General features: G+C 40.5%; 3 protein-coding genes across 13 annotated transcripts in view; 2 read left to right on the forward strand and 1 right to left on the reverse strand.

Annotated features, from left to right (window-relative positions):
• The window catches only part of NF1 (neurofibromin 1), a 96519-nt gene that overhangs the window by 33633 nt on the left and 36122 nt on the right, over nucleotides 1–26764 (reverse strand). For 7 of the 10 annotated variants that reach the window (XR_012588468.1, XM_074595720.1, XM_074595718.1 and 4 more), the window contains 9 exons: nucleotides 26469–26630; nucleotides 25328–25431; nucleotides 24313–24448; nucleotides 19734–19796; nucleotides 17678–17836; nucleotides 16731–16828; nucleotides 16441–16587; nucleotides 15847–15993; nucleotides 15392–15502 (listed from right to left, as the gene is read on the reverse strand). Coding sequence is in view for 9 of the 10 variants with exons in the window: in XM_074595720.1 (XP_074451821.1) it covers nucleotides 15392–15502; nucleotides 15847–15993; nucleotides 16441–16587; nucleotides 16731–16828; nucleotides 17678–17836; nucleotides 19734–19796; nucleotides 24313–24448; nucleotides 25328–25431; nucleotides 26469–26630 (1127 nt within the window). In the remaining variant the exon portion in view is untranslated. Of the gene's footprint in view, nucleotides 1–15391; nucleotides 15503–15846; nucleotides 15994–16075; nucleotides 16095–16440; nucleotides 16588–16730; nucleotides 16829–17677; nucleotides 17837–19733; nucleotides 19797–24312; nucleotides 24449–25327; nucleotides 25432–26468; nucleotides 26631–26764 lie in introns of those variants that run through there. The other 3 variants (XM_074595724.1, XM_074595721.1, XM_074595726.1) reach the window with 2 other exon arrangements.
• EVI2B (ecotropic viral integration site 2B) lies at nucleotides 1389–3809 on the forward strand. Of its 2 annotated transcripts, XM_074595732.1 has the most exons (3): nucleotides 1486–1527; nucleotides 2410–2501; nucleotides 2761–3809. In XM_074595732.1, exon 3 carries the CDS (start codon nucleotides 2792–2794, stop codon nucleotides 3665–3667), a length of 876 nt encoding a protein of 291 aa, XP_074451833.1. In that variant the 5' UTR covers nucleotides 1486–1527; nucleotides 2410–2501; nucleotides 2761–2791; the 3' UTR covers nucleotides 3668–3809. The 2 variants fall into 2 exon arrangements, with proteins under 2 accessions (XP_074451832.1, XP_074451833.1); XM_074595731.1 differs by lacking the exon at nucleotides 2410–2501 and having other exon boundaries at nucleotides 1389–1527.
• Nucleotides 5238–9676, forward strand: OMG (oligodendrocyte myelin glycoprotein). The gene is made up of 2 exons (XM_074595730.1): nucleotides 5238–5952; nucleotides 6708–9676. Exon 2 carries the CDS (start codon nucleotides 6714–6716, stop codon nucleotides 8031–8033), a length of 1320 nt encoding a protein of 439 aa, XP_074451831.1. The 5' UTR covers nucleotides 5238–5952; nucleotides 6708–6713; the 3' UTR covers nucleotides 8034–9676.

Genomic DNA, 26764 nt, shown 5'->3' on the forward strand with positions numbered 1-26764 from the left:
CATGAGGAGAAAGGCTGGGAGAAGAATAAGGGCAAACTGTGACAAATGGTTGAGAACAACCCAGTGCCTCCAGGAGATGAACTGAGAACATCTCCCACTGGTGACAGAGAGAGCAAAAGGGCAGGGTTGGGGGATGCTGCACTACATTTGCCTTTTCCTTCCCCAAAATGACCATGAGCACAGGAGGGAACAGCAGAGACTGTGCAAGTACTAAAAAAAGAACGTGAGATAGCAAAGATGAGAACCTAACCTGGTGTAAAACCACTCACTGCTTGGTAGGTAACAGCTAAAACAGGAGAACGAAACCCACAGTTAGCCAGCCTGCCCACAGGAACACAGTGGGCAGCAGGTTAAAGGGGTAAACCAGAAGGGTCATGAAAAAAGCAGGCAAAAAAGGAAAGAATCATGATCGTATCAGTGTAAGGAAGGAAGGAAAAACAGGGAGGAAAAAGAACTGTCAATGAGGTGGGAACTGTGGCAAAAGATAGGTGGAGACACTGCGGGCTGAAGAGGATGGGGATGAGATGAAGGAATCAGACAAGAAACTGAGTCATAATGTGAGTACAGGATCAGGATTTGGGTTTGCTGCAGGAGCAGGGAGAGTCTGAAAAAGAGAACTAGTGCAAGCAGAAGGGGGACAGAACAGGAAAAGCAGGAGAAGATGAAGTGCAGAAGGATCTGGCAGTAGCTGCTTGGCACTGGCAGAAAACACTTGCAAAATGCTGCGAGGACGTATTTGTGCAGGTTTCTTTTGGCCAGGCAGCCTTTCTAGGCAAAAATGCTCAAGGAGACAAAAGTAAGTAGTTTGGGTTACACAAAATGGTACGGACAAAGACAGACAGTGGGAGAAGAGCTGCCCAGAGAGCACAGCCCACCACTAACGACGGCAGCAGGTACCGAAGCTGTCCAGGCGGAATAACAACACGCAGAGCAGGGGCCAGACAAGGGTGGAATCTGCAGTTATCTGCCTTTCCACGCAACTACAGAAATGAAGACGCATAAGCAAGCCAGCACCCTGTAATCAGATAGCATTCTATGACTCACTGTAAGGAACCTACGGTTGCTTTTCCACTAATAAGCATGACAGCACACCAAACCCACCACTGAAATTAAATCAGTAAGATTCAAATCCAATCCAAACTTGCATAATTTTTGATTCGCACAGAAGTTAACTATAACTATTTTCAACAGACAAACAAGTATTTATGAATTTCTACATAAAGCACAATGAATTTCTGCACATACAGGACAAAAGCCACAAACATTTAAATATTTGAGTCTCATAAAAGCGACAGAGCTGAAAAGTTCGCTGGTAAAGCATGCAAGCTCTGCGATAAGGCTCTTAGTAATCTCCCAACTCTTGACACTTCCTGCAGCAAGTGTTGATAAACTTCCTCTTCAGCTGCAGAAACCTCCTTCAACATGAAACGAGCCATTTTAAGCTGCTTGACTTTCAGCACACGGTCTGTCCGTCTAAGGCTTCAAGCAAAACAGACGATGCTTGCTTGATAGAAGACAAATGTGCAGGTAAGAATCAACTTCAAGATGGAAAGGCTTAATATTTGTATTATTTGGTCTGAAATGGAACTGCACTCTGTATGTCCCAACTTCAGGGTGTATTCAAAGCTCTTGTTGAATGTCTGTATCTTAAAAGTATTCGGGCTTCAAACACGTGTTCTTTGATATTGCTGCTGTGAACCATCATAAACTCTACTTGTAATTATTATTTGACTATATTTTGAAAAGATGGGAGCAGAATGAAAATTAAACTGAATCACTTTTAAACTGTTATAAACCTTACAGAGTTTAGATCATAATGTTCTCAAGAAGCATTCATTTACTGCTCATAGGTGTTTACACTGTTACCTCAGAAATTTAATTTTGTATATTTGTAAACCCACGAAGATTTACACATATTAATTTCCCAGAAACAGCTTCACATGACTAGCATTATAGTAACTAATAAATTAGCTCAAATTGTATAAAAGTAACTTCAGATAGAAAAATGCTATGTAGTGGATGTATTTTATATTATTTATTTCATACAGGGACATTCAGAGACCTGACCTCTGAACAGTAGAAGAAGAAACCGAAAGCTGTTTCATGCCAACAACTTAACACAATCTCCTCCATTATAAAAAGTCTTCCACATGCAGGAATTTCATTATGAAAGAGTTTAAAATCAGAATGCTGTTCCATCACAGCATCGGTATTTGGAAACTTTTTAAAAATTATTACACTCTACCCTTAACTGATGAAGAAAGGCAAGAACAGGAAATAAGTTTAAGAGAACCGTAAAGAGCCTTTCACTTAGGTCTCGGCTTATACCCATGAAAACAGGACAATTTTCTTTACCCGTGACAATCCTGTTTGTCAATACAGCTGGGACTGTTTTGTATTTTGTTCCAGGCCCATAACCATTTACCTGACAGATAAATGTTGCTTTGAAACACCGTTAGAACTTCTCTGCTGATGCCTTTTTCTGATAAGGTGAAAAAAAGGTAATAATAACCAAGACATTATTTTTTAAAAAGTCACTTAATTAGAATGATCAATGATGTTGAAAATCGGCTTGTTGTTTGTAAAGTCAGCGTCAAACCTCCTGATTTTGCAAAAGGGAACAGACACGAAATTTTAACCACTGGGTCTAATATTTTCACTACTATAGTATTAATGTAAAATTGCCTGGTGTCAGCAGGGTATAAAAATACAACAAATGCGTTTTTCAAGTTAATATGTTCTCTTTCATTCCTGCTATAGGAGAGGACATATTTAAAGAGGCTGCAGCAAAATGGCCAACAGCCACCTAATACTGATTCTCTTCTATGGAGAAATCTGGAAATCGCTTTCTACAGCAACTCCTCAAAACGTTTCCGTGAACAGAAGAAATGCCAACACCAGTATGAGGAGTCCAAGAGCAGAGAAAGCCCCTCTGTACGCATTGCAAGCAGCAGGACCCCCTTCACACAAATCCGGCGGAGCACTGGCTGTTACGACACCGCCTCCGTTCCCCAAAGCACAGGCAGAACCAAGCGATGGCGGCTGGATAGCAGCACTGATAATTGGCATCATTTTGCTTAGTATGATAATGGCTATTATTATAATTCTCCTGTGGAAATGCTGCAAGAGGCCAGTTCATGTTGATTCCAATTGGGCAGGTCGCTCTCCATTTGCGGATGGAGACACACCAGATGTCTTCATGGACTCTCACCAGGCTACCAAGCGTTCTTCAGTTTTATTTATGTTACCTTGGAAATGGAAACAAGACACAGCCCTACAGCAGGATCCCACTGCATCGGAGAAACCATCCCACTGCGCTGCCAGCCAGGAAAACAGCCAGGCGCCTCCACCAGCCGAAGACAGCTCGGTGGCTGGTGTTTCCAAGCCAGGTGCCTCTCCAGCTCCCAGCGCTGAAGCAGCAAGCGCTGCGCCTGACTCCTGTCCTCACCCAGTGGCTTCACCCGACTCCCTGGATCTGCCACCTCCCCCCGACTGGCTCAGGGAACCAGCTGGGGATCAGCGTTCAGATGGCAGCAATTGCCAGGAATTGCCCTCAGAAACGGAGGAACCGCTGCCCCCACCACCCGAGCTACTTATTCAGGAGATTGAGGAACCACCGCCCCAGCTGCCGCAGCCGGAACAAGCCTTTGGAGGCTGCCAACACTGATTGCCAGCATACTTCACTTTTTTCTTAAAAGAAGTATTCTTCTAATAAGTGAAAAAAGGAGAAGCTGGTGCAGGCGAGAACAGTGAGACCGCAGCACGGGCACTTCCCCAGGGTTTCTTAACTTCAGCTTTCACAGAAGGGAACAACCTGCTTCTGCCTGAAGCAAATAATTTCAAAATACAGCACAGATTAGATTGTGCCCGCTGGTTACTGTCACTTGTGAGTCCAGATTTCAGAGAGTACAGAAGACAGAGTGTGCATACCTCTGTGTTTGTATACATATATATATGTATACAACATATATATGTATGTTACATATATATATATATATATATATATATGTAACATACACAGACATGGAGCTTTCAAGAACCAGTACAGCATTAGAGGTACTCTGAGCTTCTCAAAATTGTTTGTTCTGCAAGGCTGTGTAAGAGAATGCAATGAATTCAAGTTAATTTTAATAAAGCTTTCTAATTCAAAGATGTTTTGGTCACTTAAAGCACAACTGAATATTTGCCTAGATACAAAGCTCTGAATTCAAAACAAAGTCTATATGCCTGGACATGTACATATCGTCTTTAATACAAAGGCCTGTTTTCTGCATGTGACAGGGTAACAACCTGGTAACAACGGACTACAGGGGTCTGAAACAAATCCTCCCAACAGCCATCAGTGGTTCTTTACCAATAGCAACAAGATTTCCTTCGGATCAAACATTGCCAAAACATTTACTGGTGTAAAACCTCCAGTCACTTCCCACTATCTGGGGTGGTAAAGCAAAGAACGGTGCGAGTAAACAGTTACACAGTGGTCTCTAAAAACCAAAATGGTTTCAAACACCTGAAGAACAACTACAAAAAGGCCTTCTTTTCCCTAAATACTTTTGATTTTTATAGATAAAACAGAAACAGTTTGCAGACCACCCAAGCAAATGATCAGCAGAACTAGCTGAGTGCCTTCAGTAGTTTCTTCCTCTGAAGGAGTATTTTCAGAGTGCACACAGTATTATTAATATAAACTTTAAAAATTAATTTCATGTTGGATGGACGTGAGATTCCTTTAACTCAAGGTGTCTAAGTGCTTTACGTGTTCCTTTCTGGCCCTGAGGAAGCTCACAGGCTTGTCTAGAGCCGGGCACTTTGATAAGCTAACTTCTTGCTGGGAAGCAGAAAGGTGGTCTCAGAGGCAAATTAATTAATTTTTTTTAATCACTATTGAATGTTTAGATTTCTGGGAAGAAGCTGCTCCACGCTGAAGCTGGCCTTCCGGGACATCTCTGCAAAATGGCAGAGTTTGTAGTTTTGAGTCCCTGCCTCGGGGAGGGAATCTATCTGTGCATGTGGCACAGAGCACATGTTTGCACGTATCATAACAATAAAGTTCAAAATCTTTAAACTACCACTAAAAATTTATGTCGTGAGTTATGCAAACGCAATTCTAGGCTGCTGTGCATGCAAGGGACATAGGAAAAGATATTTTCAAAGTTTTCTTACTGTTTATATAAGCTGTAAGATCGTGCATGCTTAAAGAATAGCACGCCAATTACACCAAGATTTTTTTAAGGCTTGTTGCATTACACCATGTTAAAATTAAGAGCATTGTAAACTACATCCACTTTTACCATACTGCTTGGAGAAATTCAGATATAGATTTCCTACAGAAATCTGTAAAATCCTACAAGCTGAGCTATTATACCTGACAATATAGTGACAGCCTGATCTGAGGAGTAGAAAACGGAGTATTTGAAAATTATGAAAAGATTTTCTGGCAGCATAGCTTAAAAAAGCTTGAGATATGAAGCCTAAATTAACGTTAACTTTTATTGCAGGAGGAGAGGTTAACTGAAGGTAAAAAAGAACGAAACTTAACATGACTTTTTAAATAGGAACATTTAAATGGAATCATAGCTTCATCTAAAAGAGCCTCCAGGAATTTCATTCGGTGCTGCTTATGTAGGCAACCTTACGTGTTATGTTTTGATGCATTAAACCAGCCTAAAAGACGGATAACGGAGAAGTTAACCGATCCAAATTACAAACCCCAACTATTTTCCTGACTGTGCTTGCTGTGCAAGAAGCGGGAGGCAGCAGCTCCGCCAGCTCTGCAGTCTGCCAGGCAGCGCGGATCAGGTGGTTGCGGAGCCCCCGGCAGCAGCAGTACGATGCAGCTGAAGAGGCAGCACAACCCACAGACGGCAACTGGAGCCAGGCTCCAGAACAAGGCGACCTCTAAGCTTAAATCTCCCGCAGAAATGATGTGCTGATATTGCAGAAGAGATTACGGTAAGTTTTGTGGGGGGGTTTTTTGTTTGTTTTGTTTTTCTTCGCAAAAACCTGCTACAAAATTAGAGACAGAAATAAGACTGAAATTATTAGTTGATGACAGATGCTTGCACCAGAAATTTGCTGCAGTGTCAGAGATTTCTAACTAACATTAATTCAGCTTTCAGACATGTGTTACCAGCTTTGAGAATGTAATTACACTATAATAAGGAAAAATAATAACGTGCATGTTAATATGAACGTGGAATTCGGGTTTCAAACTAAATTCATAACAATTTAAGATGTATTTTAACCAATTCTACTTCAGCAAATGGCATGCATGTATGGGGGGGACTGCTACATTACTGCAGAGATTTGTAAAGCAGATCCAGTTGACAGCCATTTTTTCATCCTGTATAAAAGAACACATTATTCCAAACATAATATAGGCTTGAAATCACTAAAAACAAGAAGCAGACATTGTATAACATTTGGAAGAGACTTGCATTTTCGGAAGAAAGCCCTCATTTGAGCTTGAGGGGGAAAGGGAGATGAAAAAACAAGTCTCATTCTGCCAGACAACATGACAGTCTATGAAGGGATGCTTTGTAAAGTCTCTCTTGAACAATTCTAAAAAGGACCGTGCCACAAAGGGGTTTATTGATATTTTTTACTTAATTTCTCCTGCAAGTGGTCATTGCAAAGACAACCCTTACAAAGAAATAAAATATATTACACGGATTTAAAGGGTGTCGTTTTGGTATATTTATTTTCAGGCAGCAATGGAGTACCAGACACTGAATACATCTACCTGTCTGCTGGTCCTTCTGTTTTTCATACCCGCTGTTTCGGGTGTCTGTCCTTCTAACTGTACATGCTCAGGAAATGACAGGAATGTGGACTGTTCAGGCAGAAACTTAACTGTACTGCCACACGGACTTCAAGACAACATTACATATTTAAATCTGTCCTTTAACCAGTTCGTAGATCTCGATCATCAGCTAACGAGATTCACCAATTTGAGGACCCTTGATATTTCAAATAATTGGCTCAAGAATGTTCCTGCTCAACTGCCCAAGTCTTTATGGGAATTATATGCCATAAACAACAACATTAAAGTTCTTCAGAAGCTTGATACAGCTTACCAGTGGAATCTTAAAGTGCTGGATGTTTCCAGGAATATGGTGGAAAGAGCTGTTCTGATCAACAACACACTGAGCAGTCTCAAGTTTCTCAACCTCAGTAGCAACAAACTTTGGACGGTTCCAACCAACATGCCCTACAACATCGAGATGGTGGATCTCTCCAGCAACTTCTTGTCCCAGATACTCCCGGGAACACTGGTGAGACTACAACACCTCACAAGCCTCTACCTGCACAACAACAAGTTCACGTACATTCCCGACAAAGCTTTTGACCAGCTCCTTCAGCTGCGAGTGGTCACGCTCTATAACAACCCATGGTCCTGCAGCGATAGACAAAATATCCCCTACTTGCTGAAGTGGGTGCAGGACACGGCCGCCAGTGTTATAGGGGCTCCCTGTGCCAACCAGTCTGGGCTTTGGCTGGGTGCCACCCCAACCCCAGCAGCTCCCACAGGTACAGACTCCAGCCTCATGATCAAAGGAATGAAGGCAGCAGACAGAGCTACTTCTCCAGTGACAACTGAACCAACCATAATGACAAGAATGCATAAACAATTTAAAGCTAAGGAGGTGACTAGCTTGGCAACCTTAAGCCAAACCGTGCTGTTCACGAGCACGGACCGACCGCTGCTCCTCTATCCAGAAGATCCGACAACCAGGAAAGTCAGCTCCCAAGAAGCAGCAGCCACACACACCATCTACATCGCGGATTCCACCCAGCTGAACTCCAGCCTGCCGGGCCCAGCAGGAGCACCCACCACCCCCATGACTCTGAGCATCACCAGTGGAATGCCAACAAACTACTCCAAAATGCCTCCAAGCACAACCGCTACCTTCAGGAAAGAGGAATCCACTACAAACGCTCAGAATACTCACGTGCCCTCCAAAGCAAGTATCCGTCAGACATATTTGTTTTATGTTGTAACGCTTAATGCGGTGGCAATGTTTATCGGCTAAGAGCTTGTATCTTGTGAAAATTATTGAGTTTATTCCTGTGATACATAGCTGGAGTTAAGACATCCAGGTCAAACAATGAATCACAACACAAGAAATTCAAAGTTCTGACTCTGATCTAAAGAAAATAACAGTTCTTCATTAAAGAAGTGCACACTAATGTCTTGATACTAAGCTGCTACTTATTTTAATATGTCTTAATTGAGTAAAACTAACCTATGATTTTGTTTTTAAAAATGTGCTTATTTTGTATTTAAATTTTTAATTTTACCTGCACAGAATAAAACATCAGAATTTTAAGTACTGATTTCACGTATGATTTTGTCATTAAACAACTGGAAAAAAATAGAAGGCCTGTATCATATCTGCATTGTCTTGCTTGACTTGCCAGTGAGCAATTCTTGTAATATAGCAGCACAGATCCTTTGTAAGTTATGGCGACATGCAAAAGGAAGGGAAAAAATAAAGGAACTAAACCTAGCTGTTTCACTAATCAGAAGTTATTCCTGAGAAAAATCGCTAGCATGTGTATCTATGTTTGCTTCATATGTATTAGGATATTTTAAATATGAAGAACAACAGTTTTGAATTTAGGAATTAAATATGACAATGCCATGATGTCTGCTAAGAGGGTGTAAACTGAGACAGCAACATGGTCCAGCTTCAGCATGGGGAAAGCGGCAGGGGCTGATAGCTCTTTGTGCTCCGTCTTGACTTAGAGACTGCAGGCAAGTTATTTCTCACTCTCCATATTTAAAAAAAAAAAAAAAAAAAAAGAAAAGTAGAGGAAAACACAAGATGTTCAATGCCATGACGCTCTCCAACAACAAGGAATTATCTACACAAATTAATGAAATGGAACTCCTTAATTTTATTTCAAGTGACATCCAAAAATCAGAAATATTAATGTATTATGCTTAAAAGAATACCGCTAGTCTGCCAGAATGTATCGAACTACTACTTTTTGATCAGTAAAATTAAATATCAGCCAATTTCTAATGCGAGTTACGTAACAAACCAATTAAGCAATTAGTTGTGAAGCTGTCATTGATACAATCCTTGAACCTTGTGACTTTTAAAAAAAATTAATTCAGTCCATGGCATTGAACATGCCCAAATCCTTGCTTTGTAAGGACGAGCATGAGTGGTATTCTCCTTGACATCTGCACCATCAGTGAGTAGAAATAGTTGCACGCATGGTTCTGTTCTCTCTAGGAAAATAATTTAAATTATGTGGCAAAGGTACTCGATATACTACAGATGAAGTTTTGCAAACAGCATGAAATGAAAACTGAAGAACAAGTTCATTGAAAAAGTATTATTCACTTAATATTACAAATCTTTATACAATGTTTTCCATTCATTTCAGGCCATTTAATTTCCAGTTATTGTAGCATGAAGGTGCTGCAAAACCCAGAAAACCTCACTACTGAGACTGGAGTCCTCTACCTACTTCTCCTAGGTGTCCATGAGGGCTGTAGACCATTTACAACCACTGGTATCAGAGAAATCACAACTTTCCAATTGTGAACAGTATTTCTATAACCAGAAATGTGTTTTAATTTCTAACAGTAAATGTTACACAATGAATTTGTACAGTTATTTCATTGGCATTTAAGCAAAAATAAAGTTATGTTTGTATTGAACTGAATTAGTGACGGTGCTTCTTTTCAAATAAGCGTAGTAATATCACTGAATAGATAATATTTTGTTATACAAACCCATTTCAAGCAGACATTTGTCTCAATCTTCATGTCTTATGTGGGGAAATTATGGTTCAATCAAATTATATTATTTTGACACTGATGTATCCCTAATATTGTTGATTAATAAGCTGAATAGATAATAGTAACATAGGGTCTACCCTTCGGAACTTGCAAACACCTAAGGCACGTCTCCATCCACTAGAAAAAGGCAGCTCTTTCTCCCTCTCACACAAAGACTCTCCATGTTTAACACACAGAAAACTTAAAAAAAAACAAACCCAAAAGACTGACATTTCATGTACATTTTAGGTAGACAAGAACTAGTTATCCAAGTCAAAGTTTAGACAACCTAGCCCATAAGCAGTGTGTGCAGGGTACCTCCCACGGCCAGCAGAAGTGCCTCAGGATATAACGTGGCTACCAGCAGGCTGAGAGAGTTGCCCACTCGCACAAGTTCCATATGCCTTCCTTAGGTTAAATAATCTGACATGAACCAATAAATTCCACTAACTAGGATCAATATTTAAAAAAAGTCACTGCCTGCCGCTCTCTCTGGACAGACAATGTGTTTGCCAAGTCCTGACTGACTCAGAAACAGCAGCAGCCAATTACCGCATTCAGAACTAGCCATTTCCTAGAATTCTCTCATTCCGAGGGTTTCGTCCCCCCCAGTCTAAGGCAGCGAGGTAGGACAGGTCACAGAACGAGATGCTATGACTAAACCGCCTGGAGTTGAGGCAATTACATGCAATACTAAATGTGCCTTTGCTGAAGAATTCAATACAGGATGCCAAATTCTATTGGATGCAAAAAACCTCCACGGAATCAACTTTAAATGCTCTGAGAAAGCCTCACCCATAACGAGACCAGTCAGTGAACAGCAACTCCATGAAAAACACAGTTTTCCAGGAGTTGTTTGGGGCAAATCGCAAGTAAGTCCCCATACTGAATGACTTGCTACCCAGACTTCCAAGCCTTAAGCATGCTGATAAAAACCTGGAAGTGGAAAAGGGGGTGTGGAGTTTTCCAAACGGATGTACAGGACCAGGAAGCCAGGGAAGAGACAACTGCAGGCAGCAGTGACAGTGAGCTGGCACCCCCCAGGGCTAGCGCCAGGCTCCCCGGCCGAACCCGGCCGCTGGAAGTGCAAGCGAAGGGCTGCTTAGCCAGACCGCTTTCAATAAAGTGGACTGGAATTTAGGTTTCCTTGTATTTTTCTGGAATACAAATGAGTTGATAAGGGAGTAGCGAGGAGGCAGGCAAATGTGGGAGTCGTGCACTTGTTGCTTGGCAACGGCGCAGTCAAACTGAAATCACACCAGCAGGCAGGGGTGCCATCGCCTCCCACCAGCACAGCATCCCTCTGTGCTGCTCTACACGCCCTGGTCATCCAATCCATGATCAATATAAAATAATCTATTCTCAGAAAAATTACTTTTTTCCAAAATAACTATCTAGCACCTCAGGACAATATTCAAAATACCCAAAAAAGGTCTAGCACACCTCGTACCAGAAACATGTCTGCTTCGGAAAGGTTAAAATTGCTGAGGCATAGCTGTGGTATGAAGCCATAACTCAGAGGTTTGTATTCCTATTAATTAGCTTGAGATGTCAGCTTTAAAACTTATTGGCAGTACTTCAGAATCAATATGTATTGATTTCTTGATCATTTAGTAACAGAACAGGGATTAAAAACAGAAGAGCAGTGGCATCGGAAGTCAGGCTGTTGCCCAGGAAACAAAATGTGAAGAAAAATGACAGAAGGGATTAAATTTCGCAGCACAAGAAGGATATAAACTGATCCAGATATATCAGTAAAATGACTCAACAATGCCCTAGCAACAAGATCTCACAGTACCAAAATAAACCAAACCCCAAAAAACCCCCAGCCTGCTGCAAGCCCTCAAACATCCCGGCGGCTCTGATCTAAACAGTCCTTCCACATTTCACACTATAAAAAACGACTTCTGGCTCTGAGCCACAAGACAAACACCGTGAACAGGCACCACTTTCACCACGTCCCGATGGGCAGGAAAGATGTCGGAGCATCATCCCGGGCGAGGCTGGGAAAGGCAGCCTCATGGAGACAGACCGAAGAACTACATAGCTGCTGAAGAGAAAGCAAGCAATAAAAGGGGAGGGAAAGGCAAGCTACCTTCCACCTAGTAGCAAGGCATAACAATACTTTCATTAAATATCTTGTACCTGGGTAAAATGTACAGAAATCTGCCCCTTACCGTCCCTTTATGAAACACAGGAACACTTTTCTGACTTGTACCATGATCACTATGGTTCATCAGTGATTTTTCATCTTCCTTTGAGGAAATGAGGTTTGTGTTCACTCAAAAATCCCGGGGACGCAGTTTATAAAGCTATTTTATTGAAGACAACTTTTCAGACTGTTAAACTGCCAGGTTTCACAGCCAAATTTCAATATACATTCATAACGGAACAACACACTGATTACGATAGTTACACTGAGTAGCTACTGACACAATAAACACGTGGCATCCTGCTTTGTTATTTATACACCAGCTTCATTACGGCCCATCACTGCCTTGTCCAGACTCCGAGCGGTTTCCTCTCAAACACCTGTGTACAAACACTCACCCGCTGAGCTGGCACCTTTTGCCAAGGAGTATCGCATACCCAAATCACAACCAGTATTTAAAGATCCTAACGATCGCAAACTTTCTCAGATAAGGAAGCAAGCAGAAAAAGTTGAGTTATTTGCAAGTAAAGGGCATGAAGGTATCAGTCATAAAATCTCATCATTCTCACCAATAGCCCTTATGCAAGATTATGAAAAGCAGATTCACCTGGACTTTATAGACTTTATGGGATATTCTGCAGAATAGATTCTATTTCAGAGCTATAAATCATTGGGGAAAAGTTCAGATACATTTTGCTTTCTTCCCTACTTCTTCATAATTAGAGCTTGTGTTATTCAGTATTCCTTTGATTAGCATCAGCTTACGGATTCATTAAGCATAGAGCTGACAAAAAGCACGGGCACTTTATTCTCCTTCACTCTAAAAGGTACCAGCCATATTACATACGCTCTCTTATTTCTTCCACCGTTGGACTTACAGGTAAAGTCTTCTTAAGAGCTAGCAGCCAAGCAAGTGTTTGACAACTTTCACAGCAACAGATGTCAGAGATGCAAGCATTTCCCCCCTACACTACCAGCCTGAAAGCAAGTGGTTTGTCTTGGGTTTTTTAAAGCATGAACCAACCCTTTGGCATGCCTGTACGAAATTCCAGAAGAAGGAAACAGTTTTGACAATTTATTTTACCTGCCACATTGATACTGAACAGAAGTTTTGTTTGTTTGTTGCTCTGAAAAATCAAAAAAAAAAAAAAAAAAAGAAATGTGAACAGATATATTCATTTGTTGGATCTCCAGTTGCATCCTGGCTAGGAAAACAATTCCGCCACCAAGTCAGAGGTTATATTTGTAAAGGTTCTTCAAGGCTTGCTCATGATTTTAACCTCTAACCTGAATTTGACATAAGATATTTTTATTATCCAGTGGTAAAATAATAAACTCTTCCAATCATTAAAATCGTTCCCTAGCGGAAAATTTGGAAATTTAGAAAATTTCTGAGGGGAAATGACAAAAGCCACACGGTATAAGAGAGTATAGATTTTCTAGGAAAGTAAGTTTGTAACTCAATCTACAAAGTCAAAAGCACTACCGGAAACAATGAAAAACTGTGAAAATTAATAAAACTAAGGATCTACAATTTTAATTAATTGAAAAAAATCTTACATGCCTGTTGGGTATGATTTTCATTAGAAATATGTAAATTCCAAGAATGTCTTATTTGCAAACGTGTATTGACTATTTAAATTGCTGAATACAAACAGAAGATACTGCTAAGGAAGTGGTTTCCTCTGTTTGTTTTCATCTTCTCATATGGGTTTGCAGAAGGTTCACCACTGATGACATCTCAGATCATGACCATACTTTCGCCGGAAGCAGCACCATCAATGAAACTGCCACCGTTTTACCGGGAGCAGCAGCGCTAGTACCAGCAAGGAGCACACCACGGGCAGCGACACCGGCACCACCAGGAGAAGCTCTTCCCAGCCTTACCCCAAGAAGCAGCTCAAGTGAGAGCTCCCCAGGGACCAACACCACTCCTCACCACGCCACAGATAAGCACATCTTGCCACGCAAGGGCACCACGAGCAAGCACCCCACTGCTGCAGCAGCCACCCCACAGGCATCACAGACAAGCACCCCACTGGCAACAGGAGCACCAGGAAGAGCCAAAGCCACCACATGGACTCTACCAGCACTGGTGCCACAGGCAGCTCCACCAGCATGAACGCGGCTACCACCAGCGGCACCAGAAAAAAACCACATTGGAAACAGCAGCAGAAGCAAAACCAAGAGCCCCACTGGCACAAAACGCATCGGCAATAATCCAACCGTGACCATCCACCCAGGAGCTGCCAGCATCCGTGAGTGCCACGCCGAGTCGGGACTCCCACTCCCACCATCAGCACTGGTGAGACCTTCACGGACCCCGGCGGCACCACCGCACACCCCGCCTGTGCCAAACCCGTGGTGCCACCACTGCCAGCCCACGCCTCACCAGCAGCACCACTAACAGAAGCCAAGGCACCAGCGACATGGCACAGAGAAAAGGTACCACGGCTCCAACCTTATCTTCATGGTTCTGTCTTCGATTGCACTTGGTTGTGAGCACAACTTTCCTTAAGAGTCTAAGAATGACTTGTAGTAATGAGTGTAATTACTATGGAAACAGTTTTGAACATGCTGTCCTCCATGGATTTAATAGCGCGGTTACTTAATAACTAGATTGAAAGATCAAGTTTCAATTATATTCTTACTCTAGTTCAGCTTTATCATTGCAGACATTAATTTAAATGAAACGACTAGTTTATTTAATTTATGTTTTATTTAAAAAAAAAAAGAGAGAATTCTGATTTATTTGACCATAAACTGACTAATATTGACCATGAGCTATTCCGAATTCTTCAATACTGCAGCGTATGTTACTCATTGTTAATGCATCAATGTCTTTCAGAGTAGGGAAGACTTAAAACTTTCAAAATTTTGTCTTATTGGAAAAAACACAGTCTTCTGCAAAGTTCAAATGTCAACATCTGCTTTTCCTATTATTTCAGTGGTATTTCCACAGATCTCAATTGTTTCCAAAACATGGTGGTGTTTTCACTTAGAACACACTGGTGAAACTGAAGCAACATCATGGTGTTGTCTATGTGTGAAACTCCTAAATACCTGTATTACTCTTTAAAATGGGATACAGGGACAACTTTGAGAAATTTTATCCCATATTTTAGCTTGTTACTCATTGTATACTTCACAAATTGAAGATGCTAAAATCTCTGATAAAACGTTAAGAGCAACGTGGTGTAGGTGCAGTTTACTTGAGACAGTGGAAGATTAATAAAATGTATTTAAAATTTCAGCTATTTTTCCACAGAAAACTAGACAATTCTGATTTAGAAAACAATTCAAAAATACTGTCACCAAAATTTAACAAATAAGCTCTTTTCAGATTCTTGTTTGTTACAAAGTTGGTGTCCCTTTCTTAGATACACTTGATACCTTTCATTTTATGTGTTTATTTCAGATAGGGAAGGTGAAAGATTCCTTACCGCCGAGCAATGTAGTAGAAAACAGGATTGCCAGCTTTTGATGTCCCAGCTTGGTAGAAAATATTTAATGTTTTCAGTGCTTTGAACTCCTCTTTTTCATGTACCTGATGCCTAAAAAGCAGTACATTGATATCAACTTTTCGCAACTGCCTTTCAAAGAAAATTTTTAAAATAAAAATACATTCCAACCCCCCTTTATTTGTATCTTTAAACAGAAGTATTACGTTCACATGATCTCGAGCCTTTGTTAAATCACAAACATTACTGTTGTCTCCAGTTCTCAATTTAATTTTTGAAATTAAAATCTACTCAGAAACCTAGAAGGTATATGTAGACCCAGCTTTTTAAGCTTCCCTGCAAAACAAAAGCTGAAGTCTTAATAACTGCTTCTACAGCCTGACATGCTGAAGTCTAGAAACCCACAAGGTGTGTCCCCTCCACGATAATCTCATTACCTTGTCATAAATTCTTCAAATTTGGAACTAGTGAGATTTAAACTGGACCAATGGGTGTCTGCCACGGGTTTGTGCTCAGGAGGACCCAGGTAGGCAAGGAGAGTAGCCATCTTGTCAAAAGGTCGTCTTCCAACAGCCTTATGGTCCCTAGAAACAGCACATTACTTAAAAGAAAAGTCCTTCTTTACTCAGCAATTCTTATTTTTTTTTGCCCACTACTCTTCCTTACCTGGAACAGGCTGGATTTTCTTTTTTAAAATTTAAAGGGTGGGGGGGGAAAAAAAAAAAAAAAAAAAAGGTGTTCAACAAAGAAATAAGAAAGATGTCTGTTACACACAGAACCATTTTACAAAAGACAAGACAGACATTGACAGAAAACTATGTACTTGCACAAAAGGTTGGCAACAAAGGGGGCAGCAAAGATGTTGGGTGTGTTCCCAATAATGACTTATCAATAAGACAAAAAAGTTTCCAAAGGTAAGATTTTCAGCCACAATATTCTTCTCAGTAATAATAACAAAAGCATCCGTAAGTATTTCCTAATATTAATTTCCCATCAGCAACGCCCCTCGTGGTGGCATTCCCGAGCCTCACCTGTTGCTGGAGAGGTACTGCCCAATTTTCTCCTGGTTGTTCCACAGCAGGCGGTGCAGAGCCAGGACATTGCCGTCACTGATGAACGACAGGCTGTGATTGACCGTGTCGCTCGCTGGGCAATCAGATGCGATATCAAGGAAAAACCTAGAGTTGAAAACCAGTAATTGCCATCAGCTTGGATGGGAAATCAGCCCGGCAGACCCAATGTAAATCAAAGGGCTCTAACAACATTTCCCCGCTTGCCCTTTATCCGAGACAGACCCTGCGCACGCGTCCAGAGGGCCTACCTTCGCGCTGCATCAAAATTGCTTTTTACAAAATCATTAAAAGGCCGCATATGTTCTTCTTTTGTAAACAGGACATGGTTGGCAATACTCTGAAGTATCTAAACAATAAAAAGACGGTAAAGACACAAAGTTTAATGCACTAACTGCTATGGGAGCCAGTGTAACTTCGCTATCAGAAATACTCATTTTAACCTGTTGTGAAACCTCAAGACAAAAAAAGCCAACAAGCCAAGTAATTCAAAATATGTTCACTTTCAAAATATTTTCTTTTACATACTTTTAACCACTAGAAAAATGACTTCCCTTATTTATGAACTTTATTCAGCTTTAGACAAGGAAAATAAATTGTCTTTCAAAACTACCATTAATTAAGTGTTACTATTTCTTCTGGAAAGCAGAGAGACATGTAAAGGCAACAGCATATGCCTGTTTAAAGAAAACTAAAATATCTCAACATTTAGAATAGATCACATAGACAGGCAACATAATTTCTATGCCATTAGTAAGCCTTTTTTTAATTTTAATTTTACAGGAAACAATACCAACTAAGATTAAAGATAGGAAAAATCACTACTTTAGCACTAGTATAAACTTAATATCTGGCTGCCGTTCTTCTCACCATGCTACAAGTAACATTGGTTTCCTTCTTTGTTTTTACATAAGGTTAGAAGTTCAAGCCAGGAGCCAGAAGGCATTCGCTCACCTTATGCAGAGTTTTGGCAAAATGTATTTTTCCACCCAGTCTGTTCCCCAGTTACACTGCTGGGAGCTATAGCATTAAAATCCTGATGGATGAACATGGCATGGAAACTGCCCTTTAAATAAACACGATGCTTGCTACCAAAAAATACAAGTTCAACTAAATTCTCTCATACTAGTCAAAGAACAAACTAAATCAGGGAAAAGATATAATTTGGCCAAATAAACAAAAATATTTCTTGATTCACCTTTGACATCAGTTTCAATCCCCTTTCAATTCTTGGTGGAGGCTTTTTATCTAAAATCCCTGCCTCGTAAGGGGAGACGATCGCAGGATTGATGAACCGGAGGAACATCGCACTTCCAACCGCTCCAATGCTGTTCTGAGGAAATCGCTGACTAACCACCTATGAAGTCGAGAATTATAAAGAATATTTTTGCATTAAAGGAAAGGGAAAGCCAGCTGATAAAAGCCTCGTATGGTAACCCAACTTTAAGCATTGTTTCCACACCAGTCAAGCCCTCCTGCCTCAGCAGGTCTCGCATGGCAGGACACCAGAAGGAAGGGAAGCGAGTGAGGGGCGGGGGGGCTATGGGGCACAGCCTGGTTCTCCTCCAGCTCTCGGGAAAACTTTCTTGCTAGGGTGAAGTTGCTACAGTAGCTATCGGTCAAAGATAAGAAGGTCTATTTCAGAGTTCCTGGCCCTGAACCCCAGCACCCTGCCACCGACAGTGCAGCAGACAAAGGCCGCGGGCTCACACGCAGGTGTGCACGGTTCTCCCAGCAAATACAGATCATTCTTTTTAACAAGTGGGTCTTTTACATATTCGTAATTTCACTATTGATCACAAGAGAGTCTCCAGCTATAAGACTTATGCTGTAAAGTTTCAGGAGTAATTTTGTAGAAATTGCTCATCAGAACCATCACGTCTCAACAGATTTGCCCCAGGGGGAAAGACAGAAGGAGGCAGAGCCGAGCGGGCAGTGTCCTCCTCTGCCTCTACAGACACTGTCCAAAGCCACTCAGCAGCAGCCTGCCAGAAGAACTACAGCTGAAAATATTATTCTTTGCTATCTAGGAAAAAAAAGTTTTCTGAAAATGTTATGCAAAAAAAGAAGCCTCCATTCTTTTTAGGAAATCCACCCTGTATTACTAAGAAGATAGTCTATTCTCTAGACACCTTTCATTTGACTTCGAAAAGTCAGTTAAAGATAAAGCTCCCTGACAAAAATAATGTTCTTAAATAAGCTACATGTGGTTCTATAAAGATTCAATATCTGTATGTGTATTTTCTTATGAGTAACAACAGTTAATCAAAACAAGTCAGTCTGCCTTTTCACAGAATAAGAATTAGCAAGCTTCGTATTTTCAGTCATATTGTTTAAAATAAATTAAAAACAAACCAACCCCATTTTACTAATATAACTCAAATCATGCTTCTTAAAACTGATAAAGCCATTAGTGCATACATAATATATCAATAATCGCTTTGGTTCAGTAGCAACTTCATTCAGTTACTTGTAATGCAATTACTGATAATATTTTCTTGTAAAATACTAGCTTGCACACAGATTTTGCATTTAAACATGATTACTACTCTGCTCAGTTACAGCAAAAAATAAGGGACTATTTAATAGAAGTCTAAATTTCCATTCTGCCTCGTTTCATTCACACTTTATATTTTGAGGTCACTGCCAAAGAAAAGTCTTAACTTTTAATGACATCACTCTATCACAACCTACATATCCAATCTCTTTACCACAGCGAGTTACTTAAAATGGGAAATCTGCTTTTCTCAGTAAATAAATACAAGTGCTAAATTGTATAGCTTAGTCACAAGGCAAACAAAAGAAAATATATCAGAAATAAGTCATACAAGGCTCTTTTCTTTTCAGTAACCAATATATATTAATTGTTCTTCTCCCAGGATGCAAGCTGAAGTCATCTGCCAGAGCATTCAAACAACTAAACAGACTCAGGTTTTCCCCCAAACCGAAGAAAGCGTTTTGCTTCCGCATTGTTTTTAATTTGAAGATGGTGGCAAGGGTAGAAGATCAGAGTATTAAATACTAAGCAGTAATGTTAAAAATGTCTGTCGTTTACTCAAATAGGCACACAGAGAATATTTTAAATATAACTTAATTCCAGTGTTAATTGAAATGAAAGCTATTTTGTGCCAGAATTAGTAGAATGATTTTACAGTGAGGTCAAATAGACTGAAGTGAAGATGTTTTGAACAAACAGCAAAAGATTTCTGTTGTGCTTTGAAAGAAATGGCTAATAAAAAGGTCTCCAAACTTACTGATTTTTTGTTTTCCTTTTTTTCTTTTACGGTAGCTTTATTCAGTAGAGAGTGGCAAGTTGCCTACAGAACAGAGATGAGCACAAACAAGTCACAGCACCAACTACATACAGCAACAAAAAACCAATGTTGACTTGTACATAAATTACACAGTAAAATGTAACAAACATAACCAACAGAAAATGAAATATATAAACTAAAGACTGATGATGGAGTTTTTATTCCACAATTTTATTACATCTTATTTACAAAGCACTAAATACAAAACAAGCAAATGTTGCGTTTCAATCATTTCTACTATTTCTGGCTAGATTAAAAGTCAAACCACATTAATGTGCTCATGATACACAATATTGGGCATTAAATAGTATATTCAGCTTTCAAATATGTTTCACCATCCCCATATAATTTTAATAGTAAAAATAGTAAAGTGTTATACCTTTGAAATACATATTACTTTTAAAATAAATTTAGAGTTTTAAATCTTCCCAATGTTTCTCTGTGTGTCCTTCAATTTAGTTAGATCTGTGAATCATCATGGTAATTACTACTTTGAGAGCTAAACACTGCCATAAAACACTCTGTGGAAAAAGGAAGAAAAAAGGCAGCGGGTCTACATTAATTCATTATCGATTTCCAGCCAAGATACCCGACTTGATTGTGCTTATTTCTGCATTGCCTTTAAATGCAAAGGGTCCCACCAAGAAGCATCACATTCTCTCCCATTTCACAGCAGGATCCGGGCAAAGCCAGAGCCCATCAGCCTCCTGCCCTGCACCCCTCAGGGGGACACCCGGAGCCCAACCCTACGTCCTGCGCATGGGCTGTAAATCAGCATCGCCAAGGGGCCCTACCGCACCCAACCCCCGGAGCTGGAGCAGCAGAAAGCCAGCAGTATTTAGCAGTTTGCGAGCAAGCCTGCACCAACGGCTCAGATAATATTTAGGGTATCACCAAACTGGAACTGAAAGGGAATTTCTACAACTTCAGAATGTGACACAGTAAGAAGAAAAAAAAAAAAAAAGTCAGTAAAAGCTATTCCACTAACCAATCTAAATTTAAATAGTTCAAATTTGTGCAGGACCTATTGATATTTAACCAGCAGCGCCTCCGCCAAGTCTCTGACTTTGTATAATTTCTACAGAGGTAGGTTCTGAAGCAGCCATATACACACTTTATTTGCCAGGCTATTGCATTTAAAGCAAGTAACATCTCCATCTCAATTAAGAAAAATCATGTATGTTTGTGTGCGTTCTACAAAATAGAGCACAGTTTCTCTGTACGAGTTGCTTTGATGAGGCTTGCTGGTGGCCACACGTTACCTGCAGTGAGCAGGGCCAGACACACCAGGGGAACTGTCGGATGGGGCTCCCAGCCAAAAACACTTGCCAGGGCCCTGACCGCTAACAGCTACACCCTGAGAGCCAGCCAAGCACACCGCTCCCATCACACTCCTACAGCGATTAACATAGCTGCAAAGCATTTACGGAGCACACCTGATGAGAATTTTTTGCACACAAACTTACTTTAACACTCTAAGTGTAAAAAGACACTGCAAAATTCAGCCTCAGTTACTCTGACACTGTTGCTTGGGATGGAAGACGTCACCTTATAAAAAAATGAAATTACCTCATAAAAATCACCTATTCGGTTCTTGTGATAAAAATGGATTAATACGCTCAAAAAATCAGATTTTAATTGTACTTTCTTTCAGATAAAGGCCAGATTTCAAAATCTCTGAAATTTGAAAGTACAGAATGAATTATTACACTATTTGTGTTGATCAAACATTTGTACCCAAATATACGTATTACTAGAAACAGTTAAGGTGGAAAATGTTGAAACTGAGCATCAGTTAATACCACTTGAATATTTGCCAATAAACCATCCCTTTCAGGAGCAAGTTACCCTTGTTACCAAAAAAATGTAAAGGCAAGAATAAAGCCAGTAGAGTTGACCCACAGAAGAATCTCTGGCACTGCCCACTGGTGAGTACGTTTTAGTAATTCCCTCTCCTGTATGAATTACAAGTGGTTTGCACAGAAATAACTTTTAGCAACGTATCAGTGAAGTGGCGGTAAATCTGACACATCCTAGTAACAGCGTAGCAAAGCAATTCTAGGAAAAGATGTGGGACAATGCAATAGCAAATAATGGAAGCAACAACTAAGGCCACGGGAAGCACATTTTCAATAACGCTTAAATACACCCCCAGTCAACGTCTGTGAGACCGTGGCCATTTGAACTTGAAGAAAACTAATTGCCCTCCTCATTTTGCATTAAAAAAACCACGCCAAACCCAACCAAAAGAAACCCCAAACCCAAAACCACCCCCCCAACCTCAATATAACCACTGTCAGAAAGAGAAACCAATGCCTTTAGAAGCCATTTATACGAGGTGTTAACAGCAAAACCAAAAGCACATCGCTTGCACGCCTAAAGCCTTCCAACAGCTCACAACCACCACCCAAGTTCCACAACAGTCACAACGTACAATTCACTGGTTTTCACTTCCAGCTTCTGAGAACCGCGGCAGTTGTTGCATTTATTAATACAGAATTATAAAAATATGACTAGACTACACTACATAGATTTTTTTCTTATTATTCATAATTAGTTCATACATCTTGGAAAATCTATTTTCCTTGCTTTCTTTAGAGCGGAGATTCAGACTCTGTGGTTGAAAAGCCAACAGCTCTTCCACAACGCTTCTCTGAGACCACAGCTCACACCCTCTGCATTCTCCAATGGGGCTGGCTGGAAATTGCCTTTCCTCTGAGCCTTGAGGGCAGCAGTAGTACCCCCCACTGGAATTTTTAGCAGCAGCTAAATCCACCAGAAGCACACAAAGAGCATCCCGGGCTCAGCAGCCCGTGGCCGAGCTGGCGGAGAGCAGCAGAAAGGGGCCAGGGCAGAAGATGTCAGGATGGGGCCAGGGAACGCATGTACGGGAGGCAGCCAGGAGGGTACCGCTGGAGTAGAACTTACTCTACAGAGGACAGTGCACCACTCAGGAAGGTTTCTCCCCTTTAAGGATCATTTAGGAATGGTACCAGAAACAAGCACGGAGAGGGTGGTCCCAGCTTGGGAACCTTCCAAAGTTTGGGTGACAGCACTAAAGTTTTAGCCACAGGCAGAAGTCAGTCTTTGTAATCTGCCTCATTCAAAGACCTCTATAAATACTGTGTCTCCCAGATTCTCCTCCTCATATTTACCTGCTGAGTTTCTCAATACTCTGTGTTTGCAAAATGTTAGGTCAGCCGCTTAACGGGAGTACAGCAGCCCTTTGCTGTAGAGCACACTGAGGGCAGCAGGACCTCCACCAGAAGGTGCTGCCCATAGCAGCTGAAGAGATTTTACATCATAGACCAAAATGTATTCCTGAGGCATTCTACCTCTCAAATAGATGAATTTCACCTATCATCCTCAAAAGTACTGAGCATCTGCAGGCTCCCAGTGACAAGGCTAATGCTATTTACCAAACCGTATGCCAGTGGACCTCCGCCGCAGTACAAATTAACAGCTTCCCCTACAGACGTCCACAGTAACCCAGAGACTCCGCTTTCCGAACGCGACACTGCGTGTGATCAGGATAAACCTGAATGATGCAGCGTCTTCACCTCACCTGCAAGCAATCTTCTTTAGGGACGCACATAGCACCACAAACAATTCTCTACCGAATACAGCCAACAGCATTTTATACATCTATATTCTTCCATTATACTCAGCGTCAATACACAGTTTCTAAGATTTAGGACTTGTAACTACTGTGGTCCTGCTGAAGACCATACAAGTTTTTTCTTACGAGGATCTTGCATCCTTTCTAACCTGCTTGTCTATCAAAGGCAGAAATTATAAGATTGTGCCCACCTGTAATGAATGAGTAAGTAATATTCCTAGAGCAATGACCTGAATAATACATTTCACAGACAATTTTTGGAAAAATTTACTTCAGAGAGAAATGCTCTTGAAGAAATTGCCTATTTTTACACAGAGAAAAACTGTCTAGAGTCCGTAACTGCAAAAGTAGCAATTTTATTCACAAAGTTAAGGTTTATCAACGGTGTGATCCATGAGACTTTTAGATAATTAACTTTATTTCTGATTTAATTGATCCTGAATAAAAAGTAAACAAGTACACCTTCTATATTCAAAACACAGTTTTGCATTCTCTCGACCCAGCAGTGATTTTTTTACTCATATTTTTCCCCTTTTCCTGCCTTCCCTATAGATGGCCCATATGATAAACTGACAAAGGCAAGTATAAACATTCCCCCCCTAATTAATCTTTATAGTCTCCCACAGAGATGCTAAAGCACAGATTATCACTGCCTTATTAGGTCTGAGTCCCTATCTGTGATTTCACTCCTTTAAAAAAAAATTTTAGTCACCTCCTGAATCTAACCCAAGTCTTAAAACACCACTCAGTCCCTCTGTTTAGGTTCCTCTTCCTTAAAGTATGTCTTGAAGCCATGTAAGAAATGCCCACTGTGTGCCCACTACTGCTCCAAGCTCCAAACTGCTAGAATTATAAGAACAAACCCCTAAGTTTTGGGGCAGGCAACTGCTGCAGGCATACCTGGTACAAACAATGGCACACACTGCGAAGCTGGGGTGGGAACTCCGAAGAAGAATTAATGATTGCATGAAAAAACTTTTCTGTCATTTGCAAGAGACTCCGCTGGTTCTCTTCAAGGCTTTCTGTAGGCTCCAGCCTGAAATAGACCCACATACGTATGACCAGCAATCAAATAAACATCCTAGCAGTACTTAGAGGTTTGGTAGTGACCTTACTTCCCAGGGTCAACAGAAATCTTACAGAAACACTTATGATCTTTTACGCAAAAGTTTCCATCAGTATTTTAAACCATGTGAGTTACAAATATAAGGGCATTTAAAACATAGTAATAAACAGACAGCTGTAAGTGGGATTCTCTCACACCACTCCATATGAAGACATGCACACGTAATTTCAACTGATAATTGGCATTATCAGTTTGACGATGGTTTCCCCGAAAGGAATTTTTGAGGTAGACGCAGATATTTGAGAGTTAAACTATTCACAAGAAGGCCTATCTTTTGGTAAGCTACTCAAAAGACACATACTTAATAGTTTTTCTAAGAGTTAACTGAAAGCAACAGAACAACAACTACTAAATCCAAGTCTTGAAATGATAGAAGAGAAATTAAAGTAAAAAAATTACACACAATATGCACGCATCCATCTCGCTTCTGTAATTAATTCAATGACCTAAAGCAGACGCTCACTGGTACTACTGGAAATACCCACATTAGTGGCCTACAGAGAAGTAAGAAGTAGGAGAAGATGTGCCACAAGAGCCGTCTGTCTGCCTTACTCCCTCAGGGTTAGAGGACATGCAGGAAAACTCATCTCCCTGTGTGGGGCAGCTCTGTACAATTCTCCCTGGGTGTAAGGACTGCAGATACAATTAACATGTCTGGTCAAGTAAGGAGTCGAAAAGTATGAAAGTACGAGAAAAATATTTGCAACAAAGGGAATCCTGTTATATTTAAAATGACTGCAAATCGTGTTTACAAATAAATACATTTGCTTCCCCCCTTGAATCTCAAACCTTGTTGGATCCACCTCAAAGCTAACGTGCTGCCATTCAGAGGACGTGATCACGGTCCTTAACAAAGGTTCCAAAAGCTTTTGCAAATACGTAGCACCATATACCTGTGTAGAAAGAAAATCAGAAAAGGCGGCCAGATTAACATAGTAATTCACAGGAACACTCCAAAATTCTCTAAGTGTTAAAAGCACCTGAAACCATTTGGTGTGTTTTGGCATGAGCCAGATTTCTGTAAAATTGATGCTTCTGTATTATAGTCTCACTTCTGAAACGTAACTGTGATCAATTTCTACAAGTATTTTAATTAATTTCCACTTTAGAGGAGACTATAGGTGACTTTAATAACCACAATAACCAGATGGGATTGTGCCTTAGAGCACACTGACTCAGCACTTCATCTCTGTTTGTACACAACTTTTTACAGTGAAATGGAAGCACAAACAAGACCTCAGAGTTTGTCTCCCCATCTTTAAATTGCACATTACAAAAAGACCCTCTGGAACAGTTTTCGAGCTGCTACTGGTCCCAGACTCACTCATATAACGAAACGAGTCAGAAGTTTAAAGAGCCCTCCTATGACTGAAGATTATTTAGGAAAGAACTTTAAGATAACTAAAACTTTTACAAATATTATCTGTTTGTATCAAATAAGTTATGTTTTCTAAACAACTAATAATCTCTGTTGAAATCTACAAATCTTACAAATGTTTTCGTTACTGCGACCAGTTTTCTTCTTTACAATGCAGAATATACAGATTAGACAAGATTTATGCATTTATTGCCTTGGAAACTTTCAGGAGGACTAAATGCAAGCTTAAGCCTAACTGGTTGAGTCATGAAGTCCTGGCAAAAGGTGAGTTCCAGGAGGATTTGTACTTTTTAGTTGGGTCTGAGCATAAGAGATCCACAAGATTTAGTTTATCAAACACTAAAACATTAAAAGCAGAACTCCCTAAACTTAACAGGTGTGAGAGCTGAGACTAACTTAAACTGAGCCCCAAAGACAGCTCTGTACGATTTTCATCTAATCCAGTTACTTAAGTGCTTAACACCACAGACTGGTAGTTTGGCATTTTTATACTACTAAACTTTTCCTGTTACTGAAGTGATCTGTAGCAGAGAGAAAAAACAGATAATATACCTTAAAACAGAAAGTCATTATTTTACTGGCTAAACTGTTTCCTCGGAAGAGCGTCTGCATGGAATCTGCCAGTTCAACTTCCTTTGAAAACATATTCCAGAGCAGCTGGTAGAGCAAGTGTCGGGAATCAAAGAGCGTGACCAGGACTCGAGCTAGCTCATCCTTAAAAGAAGCAATGAAATATTAGTCTGACTAGCAGTGAGCCAAAGCAAGTACAAAAGAAAAGAATTATGAAAAAAATACCAAGTTGGTACTAATACTTTAAGTGTGCTCTGGAGTCTTGCATGTAAATACCA

The sequence above is a fragment of the Larus michahellis genome, chromosome 7, assembly GCF_964199755.1.
Source record: "Larus michahellis chromosome 7, bLarMic1.1, whole genome shotgun sequence".
NCBI lineage: Eukaryota > Metazoa > Chordata > Aves > Charadriiformes > Laridae > Larus > Larus michahellis.

Excerpts from the sequence above, each read along its gene's own strand:
- OMG (XM_074595730.1), top strand. The coding sequence starts at position 6,714 with ATGGAGTACCAGACACTGAATACATCTACCTGTCTGCTGGTCCTTCTG.
- EVI2B (XM_074595731.1), top strand. The coding sequence starts at position 2,792 with ATGGCCAACAGCCACCTAATACTGATTCTCTTCTATGGAGAAATCTGG.